We start from the raw sequence: 25443 nt of genomic DNA, 5'->3' as shown, positions 1-25443 counted from the left end.
AATTTGGTGATTTGTTCACTGTGCGTGTTCAGACGGAACTGATTTTTTCCCTTGGAGTGGGACAGGAGCACGCGTCATGTCACACACACCTCACATTTCATGCTTAGTGGTGTGGATTTGGACTCAATACGCTTCCACAAATGAAGTGTCTCGTGTCTATGTATCCTCCAGGCTGGCTTCCTCTGTCGCCGGGTCTATTTACAGTTCCCAGGTAGCCTCGCTCACCTCCTCCAGGATTGAGACCGGCTAGCACATTTCATATGCAAAATTACCTTCATGCATATTCACCTGTTTGGAGCGAACCAGTCAGTAGTGATCAAGGAGAGGCGACGTCTTCCGAATCACGCTACGCACCCGCAGACTCAAGCTCGAGTAATTGACAGCCTGACTGATGGTTTAAACACACACACATACAAACACACACACACACGCGTGCGCACACACACACACACACATATGCATGAGTTGATGACAGAGCTTCATGTTTGCTCTGTGAGTGTCGATGTAAAAGACAGCGGTTTTGTTGATTGCCTGTGAGGAAATATTTTCATCTCTGTATGTGTGCGTGTGCGTGTGTGTGTTACAGCCATCAATCAGAACGTGTAGCAGATATCCAGGGGGTTGTCATATCTCAGGAATTCTGATGAATATGACCTATGTAGGGGGGTCAGAAATGAATCTTTGTCATCGTACCTTGACAGACACACACAAGGTCACATGCTACCCAGAAAATGAACAAGCAAAAGTTGGTATTTTATAAATGCACATGTATTTTATTGATCCAATTCAACTATGATTATCAAAATGTCTTTTTCTTATCGTGTTTCGTTTTTTTGAACGTTTTAAAATCGATCGGTAGCCTGTGCGTCTTGTGTGTCAGGGAGGTGTGACTAGCCAGTACATTTTCCCGATAATCCTGTCATCCTCTTGAAAGACTTGATTGGTCTATTAAGATGAAGTCATGTTCCCACACCAACAGTGTGGTGTGTGTGTGTGGGGGGTTTTGGGGTCCCACATTGACTGTTAATTACAAATATAGCCGAGCTCAAGGTTAGAGTGACAGTAAAGTTCTGTTTTGTAGCTTTAGGCAGATTAGATGTCCTCCATACGTAACGACATCATCAAGGGTTGCCATGAAGCACGTTCTCTGGAGGAAGGGCAAGTCAGTCATATATATATTTATTTATTCAATAATTTTTTTTTCTCTCTTTCTGTCTCTTGCTCCACTCTTTCTCTCACTGTCTTTCTCTTACATTAATCTCTCTGTCTCTCTATCTCTCTCTCTCTCTCTCTCTCTCTATCTCTCTCTCTCTCTCTCTCTCTCTCTCTCTCTCTCTCTCTCTCTCTCTCTCTCTCTCTCTCTCTCTCTCTCTCTCTCTGCATATCTCTCTGGATGCAGACCCGGGTCACAATGTGTGTGTGTGAATGTGCTTTTGTGTTTGTGCGTTTGTGTGTCTTCCAGACAGCCAACTTTAGATGGCGACGGGGAAGAAGCCAGCTGAGACTAACTGACATTGACACCCTCTGTGTACCCTATCAAACAGGACGCAGCACACACACCAACACACACTATGTGTGCCCCTTTAAATGGACGGGAGCAGGGACACACATGCACACACATGCACAAACACACACCTCTACTCTAAAAAGGAAACGCTGACTCACCCGCCATACTCTACAGCTCTCATTCACGTCTTTTGACACGCTGATATGCTGTGTGTGTGTGTGGGTGCAAATGTCTCCTAAACGTGCCTGATTGGTTGCTGTTATTTTGTTGTTCCCGTTTGGGCCATGAAAGAGGAACAAGGTGTTCTCTCTCTCTCTCCACTCCTCCTGCAAGTCATCCGCTTGGCCCTCCCGCCCCTCCCTCCCGCCCTCCCTCCCTCCCTCCAATCCCTCGCGCCCTCCCTCCCTCCCTGAGCATTTGTCCGTGTATGCGCGTTGATGTGTAGGCATGTGAAAGCACGTGTGCGCGTGTGTGTACACATTTGAGCCTAGGCGTGGGTGTGCAGCCACGTGTGAGAAAGTGCATGTATGTGTGCGCACTTGTTTTTGCGTGCGTGTACGCGTATAGGTGTGGGCGAGCGAGGGGCGTGTGGGCGAGCAGAGGCTCGCCCGTGCGTGCCTCTGCCTCTTATCTTCTGAGCTACATCTCTGATAATTGATACAGACTCCAGTGATTTATATCCTTAATTAGGATTTTCCTTCTCCGCACTCTCAATTACACTGTGTTCTACATGACATGCAACACACATTAGGGGTCTGGCCCCTTTCTGCCTATCTGCTCATCTCCTCTGGGGCGCATGCACACACGCACACGCTCTCCACACACACACACACACACACACAGTCACAAATGTCAGTGTCAGCCTGTTTCAAGCCCGACCAAATTACTATGTGTCATATCACTGATGACCCCATCTCACCCCACAATTCATTAAAGCCCTGAGACCAGCGCTGTGCGTGGACAGTGTGTAAAATTGCCACTGTGTTCACTTAAAGGGATGGTTTGACCCGGATACTCACTATGGCACGTCCCTTTAAGTAAATAGAGTCTTGGGTCTGAGCTCTGCCATCTAACCGAGTAATGCTTTGAGGTGTTAGGAATTCATAATATCTTGACGGAGAAAATCTTTAGCCTGACACAGATTTTTGTATGTGTTACAAATACATACAGTATATATATATATATATATATATATATATATATATATATATATATACATATACATACATGTATATATTTTTTTGACATTTATTTGAAGTGAAAATAAATGGATATATTTTATATACACACATACAGAACACACATACAGAATATCTACAGTATGTATATATGATTCCTGATGAATGTGCTGAAGAACAAGATTCCAGAACTGTACTGGAAGAACCTCATTTTACCGACTCTTTTCTCTCATTCCGTTGCCTCCTGTTAGTGTCGGGCTAGCTCTACCTAATAAACTCAGTCAGGCTCGGCCCTCGTTTACGGTTTATGTGTTCCTTATTCGTTTTTAATTAGCCATTTCCTTCCGAAACCTCCCCAGAAGTTTGTGGAAATAGCCTTTTTCATCCTCGTCTGTTTCTGGAGAAGGTAATGTCGGAGACACAGGGACAGGTGTTTTGGGTTGTTGTGTCTGTTTTTTTGCCGTCGGTTGTGAATTTGAAGCGGGCAGGAAGACAGACAGGGGAGAACGTTTTGATGCAAGGTTAGATTCAGGCTTGATCACATTGAGACCACCTATGTGTTGTATTCATGGACGGGTTACACCCTGTGTTTTGTCTTTGCGGCGCAGGAACAGGGAGGCCAGGACTTCTGGCTGACGTAGTTCCTAACAGAACATGTTATTAGGGAGTCAGGTGGCTGAGCGGTGAGGGAGTCGGACTAGTAATCCGAAGGGTTGCCAGTTCGATTCCCGGTCATGCTAACTGATGTTGTGTCCTTGGGCAAGGCACTTCACCCTACTTGCCTCGGGGGAATGTCCCTGTACTTACTGTAAGTCGCTCTGGATAAGAGCGTCTACTAAATGTAAATTACTTGACTTGACTCTCTCCTGTTCTCTCTTTCCCCCTACCTCTCTTTCTTTCTGTCTGTCAGTGTCCTGTGTTTCATCCTTTCCCCCCCCCTTTCACGGCGTAATTAAAGTCCTACCTGAAGGTTTAATTACAAGAGCCACTGAGCAACTCACTTGTTGTGTACCATTATGTGTTGTTCATTGTGTACACACACACAAACACACGCACACAGACACACGCACACACCAACAGGCAATTTGCATGTCATTCCACTTGTTTTGTCTCTTTGTTACACTGAAGGTAATCTCCTGTAAAAGGCTTTCACTGTTCTCTTGACAGAGTCCCTCTGAAGGACAAACACTCGTTCGACAGCACCATCACCAGGGCGAGCCTAACAAAATGGCCGAACGACCAAGTGTCATTGAAAGAAGGCATGAATAGAGCCATACAGTATACATAAACAAGAGTTAAGTTTGGTTTAAAAGGACTGTTTGAGCAGTGGAAGTGGAGGGTCATGCTTACGGAAAGCAAAGCGTCTTGTTTGATGCCCGTGTAGTGCTCGTTGACAGCGTGGTGCATATAAGAACCCACTGTGTCACCCCCAAATAACGTCCCCAGCACCGAATGGATGCCGACCGTACCTGGTACACAGAGGATGCGGAATGGCGGCATCGAACTGGGAGGGGTGATGTGGGGGGGTCGGTGGGGGAGGAGGAGGGCGGTGGGGGGGGGGGGGCTTACAGAGAGGCTGGCCTCCCCAGACGCTAATGCTAATGTATTCGTCCCCCAGTTGAATTATACATACGGTAGCCCCCCTTCCCCCCCCCCCCCCCACCCTCACCCTGCCAATACCCAACGGCACCTGTCGCTTTGGGCCCCGGCGTGGATCGTGCGACTGACTGACACCTGAATGCGGACCCCCTCTCCTCCCCTATCCACCCCCCCCCCCCCCCCCCCCCCCCCGCTCCTCAATCATCTCTGGCCAGCCCAGGTGTCAACGCCTTTGTCTCCCCCGTCCTGACAGGAAGTCGCTCGCGTTTCTGAAGGATGTGACACGGTCGCCGAGGCGAGGCCCTCGTGAAGTGTGTGTGTGTGTGAATGTGTGTGTGTGTGTGCGAGGGTGGATCAAGGGGGTGACAGACCTTCTCCAAACACTCCAGACAGGAAGTGCTTTTGCTGCGGCGTGGGTGCCACCAGCCAACCAGCAAACCAACCAGATGCCTGAACTCCTCACCAATCCATCAAGCGCTCTCCTTGCCTTTTGTGTCCAGAGGGCCGTTAGAGAGAGAGGACGGGAGGAGAGGACTCTTTGACATGCTAATGTGTGTGTGTGGGTGTGTCGGGCCCATTTGGACAGTTAGCGAAAAGACAAAATGCCAACGGTGCACAGCTGTCGTGTGTCTCTCATTAGGCCTGATGAGTGTGTGTGCGTCCGTGTCCCAGACAGGCCGAACCAGCACCCCCCGGAGACTGCTCACCTCCACACGCTAACGATGGACCAGAACACACTCACACACACACACATACACTGACTGTCAAATGAGGACTGTACTGTAGACCCGACTCAAGATGCCATTCAATAGTCATCCGTCATCATTTCAATGGAGATGTTTATTTGCTGTCAGTCACAGACGAGCGAGACCCGCCCTCCGCGTCGCCTCCCTCGCCATACCGCCCGCTTCCCCGCCGTCCGCCATTGTGCCGACTTGACAGAGAACGGCGTCCGCGCGAGCGACCATTGTTCGCTCGGCCGCCTAAAGATAGCTAGTTATTTTCGCGTGCGATTTATGTCGAGTGCGCCCTGGCGTTCGTGTGCACACGGACACACACGCACGCGTAAACACACACCCTGGCTCGTCGATGTTGGGGGCGGACACTTAACAGATGGTACCCAGCCACCTCCCAGGATGGTAACGCTCAATTATCCGTGCCCAATTTACACCTTCACCATGGGCTTCGCCATGGGCCAGAGTGCGAGGGGAGAGAGAGAGAGAGGTAGGAAGAAAGCGGGACGAGGAGGGCGAAAGAGAGAGGGAGAGAGAGGACGGGGATGGTGAGAGGCGGAGGCAAAGAGGGAGGGGGCGGGAGGGAGAGAGGTGACAGAGAGGGGGGGGGGGAGCTGTGGAGAGAAAAAGGGGAGAGAGAAAGAACGAGGTGTGAACGGGAGAGGGGCGACTTGAGACGTACAGAGCTTCCGCCGCCAGAGGCAATGGGCGTCTGCTCGCAAGGCGAGGGAGGAGGGAGGGGAGCCAGGGGAGGAGGGGAGGGAGCCAGGGAGGGAGCCAGGGAGGAGGGAGGGAGCCAGGGAGGGAGCCAGGGAGGGAGCCAGGGAGGAGGGAGGGAGCCAGGGAGGGAGCCAGGGAGGAGGGAGGGAGGAGCGAGGGGAGGGAGCCAGGGAGGGAGCCAGGGAGGAGGGAGGGAGGAGCGAGGGAGGGAGCCAGGGAGGGAGCCAGGGAGGAGGGAGGGAGGAGCGAGGGAGGGAGCCAGGGAGGGAGGAGGGGAGGGAGCCAGGGAGGAGGGAGGGAGCCAGGGAGGGAGCCAGGGAGGGGAGGAGGGGAGGGAGCCAGGGAGGGAGGAGGGGAGGGAGCCAGGGAGGAGGGAGGGAGCCAGGGAGGGAGGAGGGACTGAGGGAGCCAGGGAGGGAGGAGGGAGGGAGCCAGGGAGTGAGGGAGGGAGCCAGGGAGGAGGGGAGGGAGGGAGCGGGGGGAGGATGGAGGGCGGGGAGCGAGGGAGGATGGAGGGCAGGGAGCGAGGGAGGATGGAGGGCGGGGAGCGAGGGAGTATGGAGGGCGGGGAGCGAGGGGAGGATGAGAGGGAAGGAGGATGGTCTGGAGAAGGCACTAAACACAAGCATTATGACCGCTGTCTTTCTCTGGGAGATTGTATATTGCACATTTACACACACACACACACAGAGAACAACCCTCAGGCGAGCCATCAATCTCAGCCCTCCTGCTATGCAGTCTTTATAAATACTCTTTAGATCTGGAACATATTAACCTCTCCATCACACCACATATAGACCGAGCTGTTATGATGCTCTTAAATTATTTATTTTTTAAATTGTTTTTTTACACGGACACGTGAAGCACATGTTAAAGCTATAGGCAGCTTTATTACCTTGACTGTTATCTTTAGTGTCTTTGAGAAGCTGTAAAAGTGCCTACCCTCAAACATATTCACTTTGGAGATGCCGGGTTTAAATCCAGAGCTGGAGAGATTTGTGCCCCCCACCCCCACTTGACTTGGGGGTCAAGTTATTACAGTATATAAAGCACTGGCTGGATCTTCTCTACTGTAAGATGCCCAGGCGGGGGGGTGTGCATCACTGTCGATGTGAGACTGGGAGCTCCCGTGGTGATGCTATACTGCTTAGAGTCCAGTGTCCAGTGATGCTTGGACGGGTTACATTTACATTTCTTTTTTTTTTTGCGTTGGGTCGGTGAGGAGTGTCCGTCTCTCTCTCTCTCTCTATCTCTCTCTCTCTCTCTCTCTTGCTCTCTCTCTCTCTCTCTCTCTCTCTCTCTCTCTCTCTCTCTCTCGCTCTCTCTGTATGTCTCTTTTTTGCTCTTTCTTCCCTCTCTCTCTCTCTCTCTCTCTCTCTCTCTCTCTCTCTCTCTCTCTCTCTCTCTTGCTCCTCTCTCTCTCTCCTCTCTTGCTCTCTCTCTCTCTCTGTATGTCTCTTTTTTGCTCTTTCTTCTTCCCTCTTTCTCTCTCTCTCTCTCTCTCTTTCTCTCTCTCTCGTCTCTCTCTTACTCTCTGTCTGTCTCTCTGGCTCTCGTCTTTTTCTCTGGCTCTCCCATTTTCCCACCCCCCTCTCTCCCTCCAACATGCTCAAACACGCACCCACACATCAACGCTCTCCGCGGCACACAAGCACGTACACACACACGCGGCGGCGGCGTGCGCGTGTGTGTGTACGTGCAAAATACGGCAGAAAGAGGGCTGCACTCGAAATTTCCATTATTAGATTTTTTTCCCCGTAACAACTAAAAAATCCCACGCTGACCCTCTTGGCCGAGTCGACCATTAAAGATGCGCTGGCTGTGCCAACGAGGGCAGCTGGAGAGTGTCTCCATCTCCATACCCAGACAGAGCGTGGTCCTGGGAGCGAGCCCTCGTTGTCACGCTTTAGCAGAACTCGCCCGATTCCTCCGACTTGTCAGACTTTTGTTTCTCTCCCTCTACACACCTGAGTGGCTCCATCAGAGGGGCCTGTTGTACACGCGTGTGTGTGTGTGTTTGTGTGTGTCTGTGTGTGTGTGTGGAGCGGGGGGTGATTGTGTGTGTGCGTGTGTTTGTGTACGGTGTGGATGCTTAGACAGGCTTGTGTGTGTGATGTTGGTGTGTGTGTGTGTGTGTGTATGGAGCAGGGGGTGATTGTGTGTTTGTGTACCGTGTGGATGTTTATGCTGCCTGCGTGTGTTTGTGTGTGCCTGTGTGTTTGTGTGTAGTGTGGATGTTTATACAGCATGTGTGTGTGTGTGTGTGTGTGTATACTGCATGTGTGTGTCCGTGCATGTGTGTATGTGTACAGTGTCCCCAGCATCCCCGCTTAAGCGGCCAACACCAAGTGTTCTGTATGAACCCACATACACATACACACACACACACACACACACACACACACACACACACACTGGGCCTCCCAACTCACCATTAACTCCCTTTTCTCTCACTCCTTCCCTCTCTTTCCCTCTCTCCCTCCTTGCCTCTCTCTCTCCCTCCTTTCCCTCCCTCTATCTCTCTCTCCTCCCCCTCCCTCCCTCCCTCCCCTCCCTCCCTCCCTCCCTCCCTCCCGTCCCTCTATCTCCCTCCCTCCCTCCCTCCCTCCTCCTCTCTCCTCATCCTCCTCTAGATCCCTTCATCCTTCCCTGTCTTTAAACCCAGAGCCCAGGGACAGTCTGTGAGGTGTTCTGTTGAAACACTGAAATCCTCATTAGAAGAGAAAAGAACGAAAGAGGGGGTAGAGCGAAAAAAAATAGGAAACGCCTGACAAAAAAAGACAGCCAGAAAGAAAAACAGGGAATCCACTTGAAAGGAGGGAAGAAAGGGATGAATCCACACGTGTCTCTCTCTCGCTCTCTCTTTTCTTCTCTGCTTTTTCCCTGCCAGCAGAGCTGTCCTGACAGAGCTGCCCATAGAGACAGTAACCTCCCCAGATCCCCAGCCAGCCATGGAGTCTCTCTCTCTCTCACACACACACACACTAAAACACACACACACCCACACACAGCTATGCAAGCCCACATGCACACACTGACACACGCGGCCGTGCACATCAGGGTAAAACGCTCGTCCCTCACGACCTCGGCGACGCCCCGATGTAGACGTTTTGTACCCGGGGTGGGTGGGTGGGTGGGGTGGGTGGGTGGGTGGGTGGGTGGGTGGGTGGGTGGGTGTGTGTGTGTGTGTGTGTGTGTGTGTGTGGGTGGGGATGTCGGAGATGAAGGGAGCGCCGGTGAACGAGGGCGATGGGCAGCCAGTTGAAGTTCTCCGAATACGCCCGGGCCCCCCCGACGACGGGAGGCAGGAAGAGGCCAGGCATTGGGGGGTGGGGGGTGAGGGGGTGTCTGGTCAGGAGCGGCTAACGTCCACACCCCCCCCCGAAAAGATGTATTTCGTTTCTTTTTCCCTCCCTCCCTCTACGCCGACCTTTGAATTATTCAGCCGGAGCCAGACTCGGTGCCATGCTCCTGATCAAAGCCGTACGACGAAGAAAAGGGGGGAGGAGGAGTGCCCATCCCCTCAACCCCCCCTCCCTCCCCCTCGACTCCAGCGCTCTCCTCGCCGTTGCGTTGGCACACGGACGGGGGGTGAAAAAAGACAAATTCAACCTTCCGGCCAAATGTTACAGAATTAGGAGCAATAAAGTTTGATGGATTTGAATGGGCCGCGGTGGCTGAACGGCTGAACAAAACGTTTTCCTCGTCCCCGGGGGGGGGGGGGGGGGTTAGGATAGGTCACAACGCGGGGGATGATGGATGGTGTTGGTTCACCTAGTCATCTTCCTGGGAATCTTCCTGCAGTCTGTTGTCTGTCTGTGTGTGTGGACTGCATGTTTTTTATGCGTAGGTTGTGTTCGAGTGAAGGTACATGTTGATTTTTGTGCTTTCGTCTGCGTGTGTGTCTGTGTGTGTTTGATAGATGGTTGGAGGACACAGGTTGTTGACCAGCGGTATAAGCCTGCCACTCCCTTGCTCTCTCTGTGCCTGCTGTTTGTCACCCGGAGCGCATCCATCACCATATAGCCGGGTCCTCTAAACTATTCATTTGAAGAACCAGTGGAAACAACAATCGTTTGTACTGAGTTATGGGCACGCCTGCACTGTCCATCATCCGACTGCGATACCTGTGCGTGTGTGTGTGTGCGTGTGTGTGTCCATCATCCCACAGCAATTCCTGTTTGACTTCACTCGTTGGTGAGATTCATGATTTCGATATCCCTTTGGTGCTTTGTGGAAATTGAAATGTGCTACTCAGCAGCCCATAGGGGATTTTGTTTTTTTTAAGGTTTCAAATGGTAATGTTTTATCGGCTGTGAGTGTGTGTGTGTGTGTGTGTGTGTGTGAAGCGATTCAGTGTCGTCGGTCCGGTTCCTGATAGAAAAGCAAAAGGGCATATTTTATGAGCTGACCTGTGATAGGGTGTTCAAAACTGTCGGATGACGAAACACTCCATGCTTCCCTCAGAACGTCTCTCCTCTCTATCTGCCAACTCTAGAGCCCACGGACGGTGTGTGCGCGTGTGTGTGTGCGTGTCTGCAAAAAAACGACAGAACGCGTGTATTTGTGTGCGATAAAGAGAAAAACAAAATAGAGAATGTCTGTGCGTGTGTTGGGGGGGGGGGGGGGGACAGAGATGGACGGACGGATACCAGACTGCGATGCTGAAACATTTAGATGAAATTACATTCATATTGATATTACTATGATGAGTAAGAGGGGGGGATCGAAGGCTGGATGGAGAGAGGGAGAGAGAGAGAGAGAGAGAGAGAGAGAGAGAGAGAGAGAGAGAGAGAAGAGAGAGAGAGAGAGAGAGAGTGAGGGGGAGGGAGAGAGAGAGGGCTCCTTTAGAGTAACCAGTTGAAGCTCAACAATTATCTCCTCACAGTGACAGCACTGCCAACCTTATCATCATAGGAAACTGAATGTTGTTTGCGAGTGTGTGTTTTGTGTGTATTAGTGTGTGTTTGTGTGCGTGTGGGGTCAGTGTGTGCGTGTGTTTTGTGTAATGGTGTGTGCAGATTAACATGCTCGTGGGTGTATTCTTGTGTGTGTATGTATTAGTGTACTATAGGGGTATTTGAGTGTGTGTATCAGTGTGTATCTGTGTGTGTATATAAGTGCATGTATATTTGTGTGTTTGCCTGTGTATTAGTGTTTGCCTGTGTATTGGTCTGTGTATTAGTGTGTGTGTGTATTAGTGTGTGTGCGTGTTTGTGAATGTGCGGTGAACGTGTGTTGTGTGTGTGTGTGTGCGCAGGCATGTGTGCTGTAGATGCAGTAAGTCTGCGCTGTGACCTTTCCTGTAGGACTGATCTGGAGTGTGGCGACAGAGGGGATGGTTACTGAAATGTCCTGACATTAAAACCACCTGCTTTTCCTGACAGAGCACCCACACAGAATGGAACAGGATAGAACCGAACCAAACTGAATAGAATGGAACCCAACAGAACAGAATAGAACAGTCCGACAGAATGGAAAGACAACAGAGAAGAATAGAACACAACTCTGCAGAATAGTGAATGCCTCCAAAAATCTGTATGTTGCCAATAGTCACTGACGATGATGATTGTTAGCGTTTGGTGTGCGCGTGCGCGCCCGTGTTACGCTCTCGGCCCCCACAGGGTGTGGATGCGGCTGACTGCTAATGAGCAGACGGTGCCGGTTATGAAATGTGTGCGTGCGTGTTTGTGTGTGTGATTGCCTACGTTTGTTTTTGTGTGTGTAATCATGTTAAGGGGTGGAAATCAAATATGCCAAGATTAAACCACAAAACAAATAGGAGCGTGCCTCTGCCTAATGTGAGACAACAGGACCTGGTAGAGAGAGAGAGACAGAGAGAGAGAGAGAGAGAGAGAGAGAGAGAGAGAGAGAGAGAGAGAGAGGAGAGAGAGGGAGAGAGAGAGAGGGAGAGAGAGAGAGAAAGGGAGAGAGAGAGAGAGAGAGAGAGAGAGAGAGAGAGAGAGAGGAGAGGAGAGAGAGAGAGGGAGGGAGGGAGGGAAAAAGTAGGAGAGGAAAGAGGAAGTGAGAGAGGGGAGAAAAGAGACATCTAATGAAGGCGCCTAAACTGGTTTAAGTGGGCTTGATTCCATTCATTAAGACAGTTTACCAGCTTTCTACTTGATGTTATCCCTGCAGGAGACACACCTGAAAAACACATGGTCACAGGAGAACATCATCTCATCCGTCAGTGACGGACTGTGGTGTTGCATGCCTGTGAATACTCGCTGCCAGACTTTGTCAGCGTTATTTGTTATTTGAATAACGCTTGACGCACAAAATTGCAGCATTTGCATAATTGTGCAATTTCGGTTGGGGCAAGGGATTCATTTGAAGTGGTTCAAGTTGGTTCTTCATATGGAGTGGTTAAGGTTAGGCCTTCACACAGAGCGGTTAAGGTTAAGTTTGCATGTGGAGTGGTTAAGGTTAGGTTTCAGGTGGAGTGGTTAAGGTTAGGATGAGGGTTGCCACAGGAGAAACCATTGCTAGGTGGTTCGGGGTAATTAGAGGAACAACATAACAACAAACATGACTACGACTGGGCTGATTTAGAACGAGCAGTGACGGGTTTGCGAGCCAAGCGCCTTTGCTAGCACCCTGCTCTCACCCCCACTAGAAAGTGGGAACATGTGGTGTGTTTGATTTAGTTCCCGGGGGCGCCCCCCTCCCCTGCTGGCCAGGGCAGGCTGTCTAGTTTGAGGCGTAAATGGAGCTTTTGAAATCCAGAAACTTGTTCTCGGTAATGGCTCCCAAATTGCATAGTTCCATCTCCTTCTGCTACCAACAGTGCATCTGGACCAGGAAATGGTTGAATGCAGAGTGGCATCTTTTGCCAAAAGGGGCCGTGTCACATGTTCGTCATTTTTTTCTAATCGTCGAAAGGTCAGTTGGAAGTTGGAAGCCACATTGTTTTCGACACGCGTGTCCGCGCATGTGCGCTTCGCGGATTTGTTTGTGTGCGCAGAGCAACCTCGCCCACGTTTCCGTACGGGAGCTCGTCAAAACAGCGCTCTCTCCCGCCTGCGTGCCAGAGAATAGATTTCGCTGTAAGCGATGGCGGTGACAAACAAGTGCATTAACATTTCACAGCGATCCGCTCTCTAGGCGCGGAGCTGGTCAAAACATTCGACGGGCGCGGGGGATATATCAAACGAGGAGTGCCATAGCCAAACAGCTGCGTCTGCCATACAATAGATAAGGCCCCTCTCTATCATTTCCTGGGACAGCTCCTGGCGCCTGGCGCCTTCCGGTAGATCGGCCGCGCTGAGCGTGTTGGGGTCGGCGCCCCGGGAACGTATTAGCTGAGCACAAACGCCCGCCAGCCTGCCAGACAGGAAAGGTAGTAGTTTGGTAGCTAACCTTGGGGAGGGGAGGGGGTGTGTTGCTTGAACGTTTTAGGAGGGAGGAAGGGAGAGGGAGAGAGGGAGGGAGAAGAGAGGGAGAATCACACTGAGGAGGGAGAGAGAGAGGAAGGTGAGAGGGAGGAGAGGGAGAGGGGTTGTGGAGGGGAGGAAAGGGGGGAAAGATAGAAGAGATGAGAGAGAGAAAGGAGAGGGAGTGGGAGATAGAGAGGGAGAAGAGAGGGAGAATCACACTGAGAGGGAGAGAGAGAGAGAGAGGGAAGTGAGAGGGAGGAGAGGGTGTGGAGGGGGAGGAAAGGGGGGAAAGATAGAAGAGAGAGCGAGAGAAAGGAGAGGGAGTGAGAGAGAGAGAGAGAGAGAGAGAGAGGAGAGAGAGAGAGAGAGAGAGAGAGAGAGAGAGAGAAGAGAGGGAGAATCACACTTTGAGGGAGAGAGAGAGAGAGAGAGAGCGAGGGAGGTGAGAGGGAGGAGAGGGAGATGGTGTGGAGGGGGAGGAATGGGGGGAAAGATAGAAGAGAGAGCGAGAAAAAGGAGAGGGAGTGGGAGAGAGAGAGGGAGGGAGAAGAGAGGGAGAATCACACTGAGAGGGAGAGAGAGAGAGAGAGAGAGAGAGAGGAGAGAGAGAGTGAGAGAGAGAGAGAGAGAGAGAGAGGGAGGTGAGAGGGAGGACAGGGCGATGGTGTGGAGGGGGAGGGAAAGGGTGGAAAGATAGAAGAGAGAGAGAGAGAAAGGAGAGGGAGTGGGAGAGAGGGAGAGGGAGGGAGGAGTTGGGTGGAAGGAGGAAGACGGAGAGGGGAGCGGAGAGAGGAAGGGACAGGGAGGGAGGGGTAGTAAGAAAGGGAGAGGGTTTGGAAGAAGGGAGTGGGAGAGGGGGGGACGGGACGACGACTAAGAGAGTACAAAAGGGAAGCGTGGCCGTGAACGACGAGGAGAGAATTAGAGCGAGGCAGGTAGGCAGGCTGGAAGGGAGGGAGGATGGGTACAAAGGACGGGGAGGGGGGAAGAAAGGAGGAGAGGGGGAGAGCAAAAAGGAAACAGTGGCACGCTGAGGTCCGAAGCTGAAAGGAAAAGAGAGGATGGATAGAGGAGGAGAGGAGGAGGGAGAGAGCACAGGGAAGGGGGAGGGGGGGAAAACCTTTCCCCTGTGGCGGGAACACACACGACCAGGGTAGCTTCGCCCTCAGGGAACACCTGGATCACTGGGCCGAGTGCGCGTGTCCGTGCGTGCCGCTCGTACGAACCCGCTCGCACTCCATTCGTATCGGTCACACTGAAAGGCGGAAATCCGGCACGTTCTGTCCTTCTCTCTCCCTCTCCCTCCCTTCTCCTCTCTGCTCTCCCGTCCACAGCGCGCACACGCATTGTACACAGCGCGCACAGAGTAGCCGTTGGACGTCTTGAGCACGGCTGTGGACGGGTAAAGCGGGCCGAACAGTTGCTGCTCCATATTGGATCGAGGGCTGCTGCGTGCCTCCGAGAGGAGAGGAGGAGGAATGGAGGCCGCGGAGTGAAAAGTGTTTTATTCAATTTCAACCCGCTAAGACCTGCCGAGCTGTTGTTGCCGGTTGCCTGGTAACTGTAATGCTGAGAGATAAGAGTGCCGAGGCACACGCACGCGGTGAAAGGGACTCAACTTTTACCCGTTTTCAACCTCTCGCTCTCCTGCTCTCGCTCTCTTTCTCACTCGCTTTCGTTGTCTCTTTCTCACTTTCTCTCTCCGTCCCTCCCTCCTCTCTCTCTGTCACCCTCCCTTTCTAAAATCACTGTTCTCTTTTAAGCGCTCCTTTTCCATTCTGTCTCTCTCCTTATCCCTCTCTCTCTCGCTCTCTCCTTATCCCTCTCTCTCTCCTTATCCCTCTCTCTCTCTCTCTCTCTCTCTCTCTCTCTCTCTCTCTCTCTCTCTCATTGTCTCCATTATCTGAGGCTGGTTCCCCTCTTCATCCCACCATTTATTTACTTCTATCTTTCATTATGGGAGAGTAGTGGTTCAGGACTGAGGGGTGAATGTAAGTGCCCCCCCCCCCCCCGCACACACACACATACACAAACACACACACACACCCTTCACGCCTCTCCCCACGCCTCCCCCTAACCCAAGCCTGTCTCCACGTGGTCTCTGCTGGATACTTCTAGACACTCTTGCAGAACGAACACAGATGGGAGTTTGTGTGAGGGTACGGATGCGCGTGTGTGTCTGCGTGCATGCGGGGTGTGTGTCTGTGTTGGTGTGTGTGCACTTGCATGTGTGTGCTGACGTGTGTGGTGTGTGTGTGGGTGTGTGCTGACGTGACGTGTGTGTGTGCTGGCGCGTGTGTGTGCAGTAGGTGGGGGGATGTTTGTGCGAACCGAGAGTTTAAAGTGGATGATCGGCGCATTCCTGCCTGTTTGCTCCTCTCTCCACTCAGAGACACGCAGACGACAGATGCAAATTGTCAAATTACCATCGTGAACCGCAAACACAGGAAATTAACAATAAAAAACGGAGTCTTTGCCATTCTCTCGCTCTCTCGCTCTCTCTCTCTCTCTGTCTCTCTCCTTCTCTCGCTCTTTCTACCTATCCTGCGTTGCCTAACGACTGTGTGATAGCATGTAATGCCCTATACTAAAAACTTACATTTTCCTGTCTACCTATTTTGATGAAACAACATTTTCAAACAGTTATGTTGATGACATCTCAGAACAGCTTAAACACAAAGCCCACGCCATATTACAGGGACACACCTGGATAGGTATTACTCACCTCTGACTCTAAGAACGAAAAAGAAAAGGCTGCGATGGAGGGAGGGAGGAATGAGTAAAAAGGGTAATATAGTGTTACGTTACTAGTTTTGGATTGTACATATTTCTCAGCTGTTATTGTCAAATGGCTTTCAATCGCTGACATCAGATGTATTTGATTGCACGCATTTTCCTGACACGAACCACACTGCCCAGCAGAGAGAGAATTAGATGGAGAATTAGAGAAGCAGGCTTGTTGTGTGAATGACAAAAGAATATCAGTATTCCAGACCTCCTTCTCACTGAGAAGGGAGAGAGGGGGGGAGGTGAGAGGGAGAGGGTGTGGAGGGGGAGGAAAGGGGGAAAAGATAGAAGAGAGAGAGAGAAAGGAGGGGGAGGGAGAGTGAGGAAAGGGTGAGAAGATAGAAGAGGGAGGGAAGGAGGAGTGAGAGGAGTGGGGAGAGATAGCACAGGTTTCTAGGCACACTAGAGGCATACCAATAGATCCATCAATTTGGCAAAGCAGTGTGTGTGAAGCATAAGAGTCACTCCCCCGGGATACTCTCTCTCTCCCCCCCCCCCCCCCCCCACCCCCTCTCTAGCTAGGTAGGCTGCCATACAGGAGAAGGTCCCAAGGCAACATGCTTCCTATCTTTGTATATTATGTTTGTCATGTTTCTTTGACTGTATTGTGTTGTGTCGGTTGTCTCAGTATGCTGAGAGCCAGGGACAGTGCTCTTTGGGCCTGTGGTGGTTAGCGCCTCATTACAACACCTGGCCAACCTGCAGCCGCCGTTTTTCCTCTGACCTCTGACCTTCAACACTGATTACTGAGCTGTCAATCACACACACACACACACACACACGCTCTCTTTCAATCACGCACGCTCACAAGCACAGACGCGCGCACACACTCTCTCTTTCGATCGCACACACTCGCACGCAAATGACTCGCACAAGCACACGCGATGGACGTAAACACTTTCACAGACGCATACAGACACACGCCCCCTCCACATACACACACACACACACCTAAATAGTAGGTCTTATAGGACAGCAATATCTACATATGACATTGATAGACAGACAAGTATCCCAAAGCAACTTGGGACATTACATTTACATTTAGTCATTTAGCAGACGCTCTTATCCAGAGCGACTTACAGTAAGTACAGGGACATTCTCCCCGAGGCAAGTAGGGTGAAGTGCCTTGCCCAAGGACACAACGTCATCTGGCACGGCCGGGAATCGAACTGGCAAACCTTCTGATTACAAGCCCGCTTCCCTAACCGCTCAGCCACCTGACTCCCATCAGTTAGACACATACAGTTAGATAATATATATATTTTATTACTCGGCTGTTCTTAATGCTGTAGAATGCTCCATTCACTTGAATGGGGCTTCCGAACGTTCTGTGGTCAATTATTTTTCGATATTTGACCGTTGCTGTGTATAATTGACCGCTGTCAAGGGAAGTGGCCTTTTTGCCTCGCATTCACGTCTTTCTGTAGAACTCCGCAAGTAGTCCCGTTAACCTTTCAACCCACCCAGCGTACTCCGTTGCTTAGCGACGTCAGCTGATCCGAAGCTTATCGAATAAAAACGTATAGCCTACATACCAGGCAAATATGGATGAGTTTACGATTAACTTTAATATTTTGGGAAATACGCCGATGTTGATACTTTGTTAAAGGCTGAGTTGTTGCCATCGCCAGAAACAGAATGCCAACAGTTGTTGCCATCGCCGTTGCTATGCATGTTCAACGTCTTTGAAGTTCAACGTCTTTGGCAAACTACTTCTCTGCTGATCAACACTACGAATGGTAACAAATACATTGTAAAAAGACACACTGTGTGTAGTTCTATACATTATCCCTTACATATATATATATATATACATATAACATGGCACCTATATATATATGTAGGTGCCATGTTAATAATACATACTGCATATATCAGTATGTTTGTTTCTCTGACAAGATGACAAACATGTAGAGTAAAGCAGGATTCCTAGGAGAGCCATCATAGCCATGATCAAAACACAGCCATACCACACGGCCTCCACACACAGCTCAACACGCCATCCGAATTGAACCTGCCAGCTCCAGTGACGCTTCTCCTCTCGGTCAGCAACCGGGTTGACTTCATTCCCCGAATTAAGAGGGAGACAGAGACATGGTAAATAGGGGTGGGGAGGGGTGGGGAGGCGTCGGGGGCGGGGGGGGGGTTGATGCAGAGTGACATCGCTGATAAGGATTGTGCGTGTTCAGAGAGCCTGATAACCATCGCGCGCCGTGTCTCTCCTGCTCTCTCCTCCTTTTTTGGGGACACATTGATCTAATCAATTGTTCTCTCTCCTTCTCTCTTCTCTCCCCCCCCCCTTTTCTCCTGTCTGTCTCACTCCTCCTCCCCTCTTTCTCTCTGTTTCCTATACCCTGCCTGTCCTCTCACTTCCTCCCCTCCCTACTTTACCCTCCCCTCCCTCTCTCCCTCCTCCTCATCCTGTGTCGTTTGGTGATTCCAGCGACGGCTTCGAAAAGCAAAATTAGAGGTGAGTTGGGTGGGCATGGTCGTGGCGTAAGCGCTTAGCGATCGCAGTGCCCAGCGATCGTAGCGCCCAGCGATTGTAGCGCCTAGCGATCGTAGCCCTCTCCTCGTCCCACTGTCGATGCCTCTCTAGTGATAATGGCTCTGATCCCTCACCATGGGGCGGCTTCATAGTAGGGGAGCCCCTGTGTCTGTCTGTCTGTCTGCCTGTCTGCCTGTCTGCCTGTCTGCCTGTCTGTCTGCCTGTATGTCTGTCTGAATGTATTCCTGTCTGTCTTCCTGTTTGTCTGTCTGTCCTCTCTCTCCCTATCTCTATGTCTTTCTGTTTCCTTGTTTCTCCCTGTCTCTGTCTATCTGTCTGGCTCCTTATATGTCTGTCTCCAGTACAGAAAATGTCAAAACTTCCATCTCATATGTCTCAATTGTCTCATATCACATAAACTCAAGTTCGGAAACGTTATTTCGGTCGATTATTCCTCCCCTTCAATAATACCATTTGGAATGTTGTATTTTATATCGTTGGAAAGCCTGATTAGTCACCTTTACAACGAGGTACAACTTGTAAGGATCCGGCATTCGTGGAATGAGCAACACAGCTAGACCGTGGTGGGTAGCGGGCCAAACGTTTTGCCAAAATCCCCTGCAATATTCTTCTGTTGGTATTCACTCTCGTTTTGAGTTGCTTGGTGGATTGGATGATTGCACTCTCCCACAGTTATAAGGAAATAACAACAAATATTGGCCATTTTTACACTTTATTCATTTTACACTGTCAGGGACCTCAGTAGCATGTGGAAGATCCATACGCAGCCACAACAGCTTGGCACCTCCTCCTCATGCTGGTCACCAGCCTGGTCACACACTGCTGTGGGGATGGCATCCCATTCCTCAACCAGGATTTGTCACAAGTCAGCCAACATGTTTGCGTTGGTCACTCTGGCACGTACAGCAGGCCCAAGCTGGATCCCACTTGAAGCTCAAAACGAGAGTGAATACCAACAGAAGAATATTGCAGAGGATTTTGGCAATTTTTTTGAGGGCCGCTACCCACACGGTTAGCTGTGTTGCTCATTCCACGAATGCACGATCCTTACAAGTTGTACCTCGTTGTAAAGGTGACTAATCAGGCTTTCCAACGATATAAAATACAAAATTCCAAATGGTATTATTGAAGGGGAGGAAAAATCGACCAAAATAAAGTTTCCGAACTTTTTTTGAGGAGTTTACATATAAACCTGTTTACATATAAACCTGTTTACATATAAACAAGCAACAAGTATAATAAAACACTCCTCCCATGTCTGTCTGCTTGTCTGTCTCTTGACTTGCTGCTCGAGTTGTGAATGAACGCTCTAGGTCTCATTATCCAACTGCAACATATCATGCTCCTCTCCTCACCCCCCGGCCCCTCTCCCGGCTGAACTCCTCCTCCTGGTGACAGTACAGGAAATCCATACCCCCCACAATGGGTGTAGACTAGACCCCCTCCCCCCTCCCTTTTTCAGAGCTGTGTGTGTGAGGACAGTGCTTGTGAATATGTGTGTGTGTGTGTGTGTGTGTGTGTGGGTGAATAAGCAAGAAGGAGAGAGATGGAGGGGGGCGGGGGGAGAGACACACATAGTGAGAATTGGTTGATTGTTCATTGGTCTAGACCTGTTTGACAGTTTCAAGAGGAAGTCGAGTGTGCGTTTTTGTGGTGTGTGTCTGTGTGTGGTGTGTGTGTGTGTATTGTGTTGGTGTGTAGTGTGTGTGTGTGTGTATGTGTGTAGTGTGTCTGTATGTATGTGTGTCTGTGTATGCCAGAGAAGCAGGTGTCACCATGGTGATAGCGTGGTAGACCAGCCAGATGGTATGACATGTTTTCATACAGTGGTTTCCACTCAACAAAATCCCACAGAGCAGTGGTACCTGCCACACACACGTGTGTGTGTGTCCCAGAGCAGTGGTACCTGCATGTGTGTGTGTATGTGTGTGTGTATGTGTGTGTGTGTCCTCTATGCAGAGGTAACGGAAGCCTCCCCTGGGGTTTTTTTATTCAATTTGTTCACAGCATGAAATTGTTCCAGCTTGTTATTAATACAGCAATATTCATCCCTTTCCTTTGAACCTCATGTACAAAACACAACATCTCTCTCTCTATCTCTGTCTCTCTATTCATTTCAAATTAGCGACATTGGCATGACAAACAGGTGTTTTACACTGTAAAAGCATTAGTAAAACAAACATATACAGGTACAAATCCTTGCTTTCTCCCTCACATTTTCTCTCTCTTTCTCTCTCTCTCTCTCTCTCTCTCTCTCTCTCTCTCTCTCTCTCTCACACACACACACACACACACGCACAGTTATTTAAAGATAAATTGTGAAACAAATTCAAAGAAACGTTACACACAGGAGACAGTTATTTACCTTGGAAATCAAACCCGAAAATCCCCAAAACGTAAGCAAAGTTTCAAACACACGAGAGTAATTAAAAATCGGATTTTTATATGTAGATTTTTGATTTGGTGTTAACTTTATATTATTTGTTGTTGTTTCTGACTGACTCTCTCACAGCCTTGACAAACCGTGATGTGCAAACTAAACCACCTTTGGAGAACTTTTAAGCATAGGACAAACATTCCCTCTAACCTTTTCTCATCAAACAGAAACTTCTCTTCTTAGCACAAATCAATAAAGAGTGAAATGCCATTATGTAGAACCTCTGGGAAAGGCTGTTTTTAAGAGGCTAGTCAATCTGTGATGGAGGAATAGAAGGAAGGAAGAAAGGAAGGGAAGAAGGAAGAAGGGAGGGAGGTAATATCCCAGTAGAAGGCCAGAAACAACATGAAAACTGGCCAGTACGAGCCCAGTACCAACCCCAGTACCAGCCCAATAACAACCCCAGTACCAGCCCAGTACCAACCCCAGTACCAGCCCAATAACAACCCCAGTACCAGCCCAGTACCAGCCCAGTAACTACCGTAGTACCAGCCCAAGAACAACCCCAGTAACAGCCCAGTAACTACCGTAGTACCAGCCCAAGAACAACCCCAGTAACAGCCAGTAACAACTCCAGTACCAGCCCTGTACCAGTCTAGTACCAGCCCAGTAACTACCCTAGTACCAGCCCAGTACCAATCCAGTACCAGCCCAGTAACTATCCCAGTACCAGCCCATTACCAGCCCAGTAACAACCCCCAATCTTGGCCCAGTACCACCCAGCTCCCCCCCCCCCCCCCCCCCCCTCCAGCAAGGCCTGCATCCAGCCGTGTGTGAAGGTCAAGGTCTCCAGGATCTCCAGCTGTGTGCTGCTCTCCAGCATGCCTGAGCGGCAAGCCCTCCTCCAGCCTCCTGTCTCTGACTCAGGCCTGCCGCCCTGGAGCAGCATGCCTGAACAGGGCTGGACGCTCGGAGGAAAAGGTCATCGCGCTCTGCTCCTCTCAAAGTAAAGGCCAAGGCTTAGAGAGGGTCGGAGGCACTCAGGTTCTCTCTCCTGTGTGTGTGTGTGTGTGTTGAAGGGTTGCCGTTCGATATGTTTGCGCGTGTGCTGTACTGCGGTGGGTGATGAATGTTGAGGGTGTAAAACTAGCGTGTCAGGGGGAGGGAGGGGGGGGGGGGGGGGGTTGAGGTGTTTCCAGTATCACAGGCCCCATGTGCTGTGAAGAGACTGTTGATTCCCGACCCCCCCTGTTTGGAATGGACCGACCCAGTCTCTCAGACAGACGTTCGCGCAGGCGGGAACGAGCTAGCGAAAATGTGATGACATGCAACGTCATGAAACAGGAAGTAGGTATAGAGTATGTAGTGCTTAGAGTATCATATAGAAAAACTCTACACTCTACAAGTGTAGAGTGTATGAGAGTATAGGATAGAAGATAGTATGCGTGTACAGTATGTGGTATATAGTATGTGTAACATATCAGAAGTTGACAAACTTGCATATCAAAAACAATGGCTGTGGCAGTTGTCATGTGGACAAAAAATATTTTGTCCACATGAAGTGAATGGCCCTTAACTTATAAATCACATCATGAATACACATACTCATACTTTACACATGCTTTTGTTTTTGTAAAATATCAAAGAGAAAGTAAGAAGAGAAGAAGAGAGAGAAGCCTGGTCTACCTCCAGGGCTAGTGTTCAGACCACGGTCAATTAGAATGACTCGACAAAATCAAAAGCCTGTGGGGTATGGAGAGCAGCGGAGGACTACGGGAGGAAGAGAGGAAGGCGGTCAAAGTGGAAGAGGAGAGAAGAAAGATGTGAAAAGAGGGCCCCCAAAAAAACGAGAGAGAGAAAGAGAGAGAGAGAGGCGAGATTGGGGAAGCATCTGAAAATGAGAAACCGAGAAAGAGCCAGAGATGGCCTTGCCTCGGGGCCAGGACGGATGAAAAGGGCAGAGAAGGACAGGAAGAGAGGTGAAAGAAGAACAGAAATGGGTGGATGGGGGGGGTGGCGGCTATGAAGTACGGGGGGTAGAAGGGAGGGAGGGAGAAGACTCGAGGAGGAGAAGGATACGAGGGATGGTGGGAGAGGGGAGGTGAGCTGAGGAGAAAGCTAATTTTAGCCATGGAAATCAGGGGACGACAGACAGCTGCCTCCGTCCCACGGGAGACGCATTTCAATCAGGCACGGGTGGCCGGCGGGAAGGGTGGAAGGACCCATTCCGCTGGCCAATTAGGCACTCAGAGGAGATCGGAACATGCCGGTGTCCTAATAGAACTGTCACCCTAGTCTGTCACTCCCTCCGGACACACAGGGAGACAGAGCAAGAGATGGAGGAGATGGAAGATAGAAAGAGAAAGACACAGACGGAGAGGGGGGGGGGAGAGGGAGAGAGAGAGAGAGAGAGAGAGAGAGGAGAGAGAGAGAGAGAGAGAGAGAGAGAGAGAGAGAGAGAGAGAGAGAGAAAGAGGGAGAAGAAAAGTCCCCATCTGAAATGTTCGACGCCAGCCCCTGCTAAACACAGATTTGACTTTTCGTTTTGAAAACATAGGCCAACAGACAAACATTGATTCGGAGAACATCGTCGGAAATGAAGCGTGTCGCCGGTGCGTTGCGTCTCCCACTGTTTGCTTCGAAACAACGGCGAGCTTCTCGCTCATTGGGCTGCGAGCGGAGACGCGTTTACACAACCGTTGGATCGCATCGCCTTCATCATGTCCCCGCTCTGAAGAGAGCGCCAATTGGAAGATATAGAGAAGGATTGTTCTAGACCTGTTCCTGAATGACTGTAACCTTGTCTGGTCACTCCAATGCATCTTGACTGTATATGTGTGTGTGTGTGTGTGTGTGTGAGAGAGAGAGAGGGGAGGAGAGAGAGAGAGAGAGGAAGGGAGAAAGAGAGACGGAGGGAGGGAGAGAACGACGACGAGGGAAAGAGCGAGGGCGCAGGAGAGCGGTAAATCGCTGGCAGATCATGCGTCATGCAAAACCTTCATGAATAAAACATTCTGCGCCTCCCGTAGCCGGGATCCATTTCTCTCCCTTTTCTCGTTTCTCCTCCTCCTCCTCCTCCCCCCCCCCCCGCCATCTCTCTCACGGGCTGTTAACCTTACGAGACCTTCATCAACACCGCAAATGACCCGTACTCCTCGACTCACCTCGCCCATCCTCCCGCCCTCCTATTGGCTCAGCTGCGCGCGTGTGTGTGTGTGTGTGTGAGTCGGTTTATCTAGGGGGAGGAACTGATTACAATGTCTTATTAACGTTATTAATCCAACGCCGAAACCAAGGAGACAAAGACAGGGACACCATACCAGCCCCCATGGTGTTTTGACAGGAGATGGGTTTTAATACTCCTCTATCTCTTCTCTGTCTCTCTCTCTCCGTTCTGGCTCTCCTCCTTTCCCTACTCCTCCCTCTGTCTCGCTCCAGGAGCTCTCCATGGTCCTGAACGTTGGTTCGGAGGTTAGCCAAGGATAAGCGTTCTCAATCCCCCGTAGCTTTCTCTCTCTCTCTCTCTTTTTCTCTCCCCTTTTCTCCCGTTCCTTTTCCTAACTTCGTCCCCTCTCCTCACTCCCCCCCCCCCCCCCACCCCCCCCCCCATACCACAGGCTCCTCCAGCATGTGCTGCCTCCTCTTACACAACAGCGCAGTCCGTGGTCCTGGTAGCCCGTCTGCCTACGGCTGGTGTCCTGGGGATGACAGGGCAGGCTAAAGCTAAAGTCAGCACGGGGAGTTCGATCGAGATTCAAATGAGTTTCACCAAGTGCTGTCTTTTTTTTCTCTTTTTTTTTTTCCTCCGAGGATGTCGCGGAAGTAAGAGTTGTACATCCACACGTGCTCACGTGTGGGCTCTAATTGGTCTCCCCGGTGTAGTGGAGGTGTGTGTGTTGGGCTTCGGGCCACTAGGCCCCTGCCTCGTCTGTGTAGGGGCCAATTTAGCTCCCAGTAGACTCCTGGTGGGAGTTAAACACTCAGGGTCAGCAATTAGGCTGCTTAGCTGGCCACTTTGGAGAGATGATCGTCTCTTCCTCACTCTCTCTCTCTCTCTCTCTCTCTCTCTCTGTATCTCTCTATCTCTCCCTCTCCATCTTTCTTTTCTCCCTCTACCCTCTCCCTTTCCTTTCCTCCCCCCCCCCCCCCCCCCCCGCTCTCTCACCGCTCTTCCCATCCCCCCCCCCTCCCCATGCCCTCTGTTCGGGCTCCGTTCGATTTCCTGTTTGGTACCCTCTGGTCGTGGTCGCTCACCGCCCGCCTCTTTTTTCTCCCCCCGCCTCCACCCTCTCTCTGCCCCTTTTTACCTCCCCCCCTCCCCCCGGTGCAACAGGAAGCAGCGGCCAGCACCCCCTGGTCCAGAACATGACGGTGACGGAGGGAGGCACGGTCAACATGACCTGCCGCGTGGAGTACAACGACAACACCTCCCTCCAGTGGTCGAACCCGGCACAGCAGACGCTTTTCTTCGGAGACAAGAAAGGTGAGTTTGCCTGTCCTGTCCTGTGTGTGTGTGTGTGTGTGTGTGTGTGACGTGCTAGCTTCACTCCTGGCTGACACGCACGGACACGTGCGGACACGTGCGGACACGTGCGGACACATACTGTAAACGGGTGGTCGTCGTGGCTCGTGCTGAATGTGTTATGGTGACAA

The 25443-nt window shown here is 50.8% G+C and overlaps 1 protein-coding gene across 1 annotated transcript in view; it reads left to right on the top strand.

Annotated features, from left to right (window-relative positions):
- Positions 1-25443, top strand: part of cadm2a (cell adhesion molecule 2a) — a 163196-nt gene that overhangs the window by 106577 nt on the left and 31176 nt on the right. Inside the window, exon 2 of the mRNA XM_067257679.1 lies at positions 25124-25273. Within this exon, the coding sequence (XP_067113780.1) occupies positions 25124-25273 (150 nt within the window). The remainder of the gene's footprint in view (positions 1-25123; positions 25274-25443) is intronic.

The sequence above is a fragment of the Osmerus mordax genome, chromosome 19 (genome assembly GCF_038355195.1).
Source record: "Osmerus mordax isolate fOsmMor3 chromosome 19, fOsmMor3.pri, whole genome shotgun sequence".
Lineage (NCBI taxonomy): Eukaryota > Metazoa > Chordata > Actinopteri > Osmeriformes > Osmeridae > Osmerus > Osmerus mordax.
Note: the sequence above shows the minus strand (reverse complement) of the source record. Positions and strands in the feature narration are given on the sequence as shown.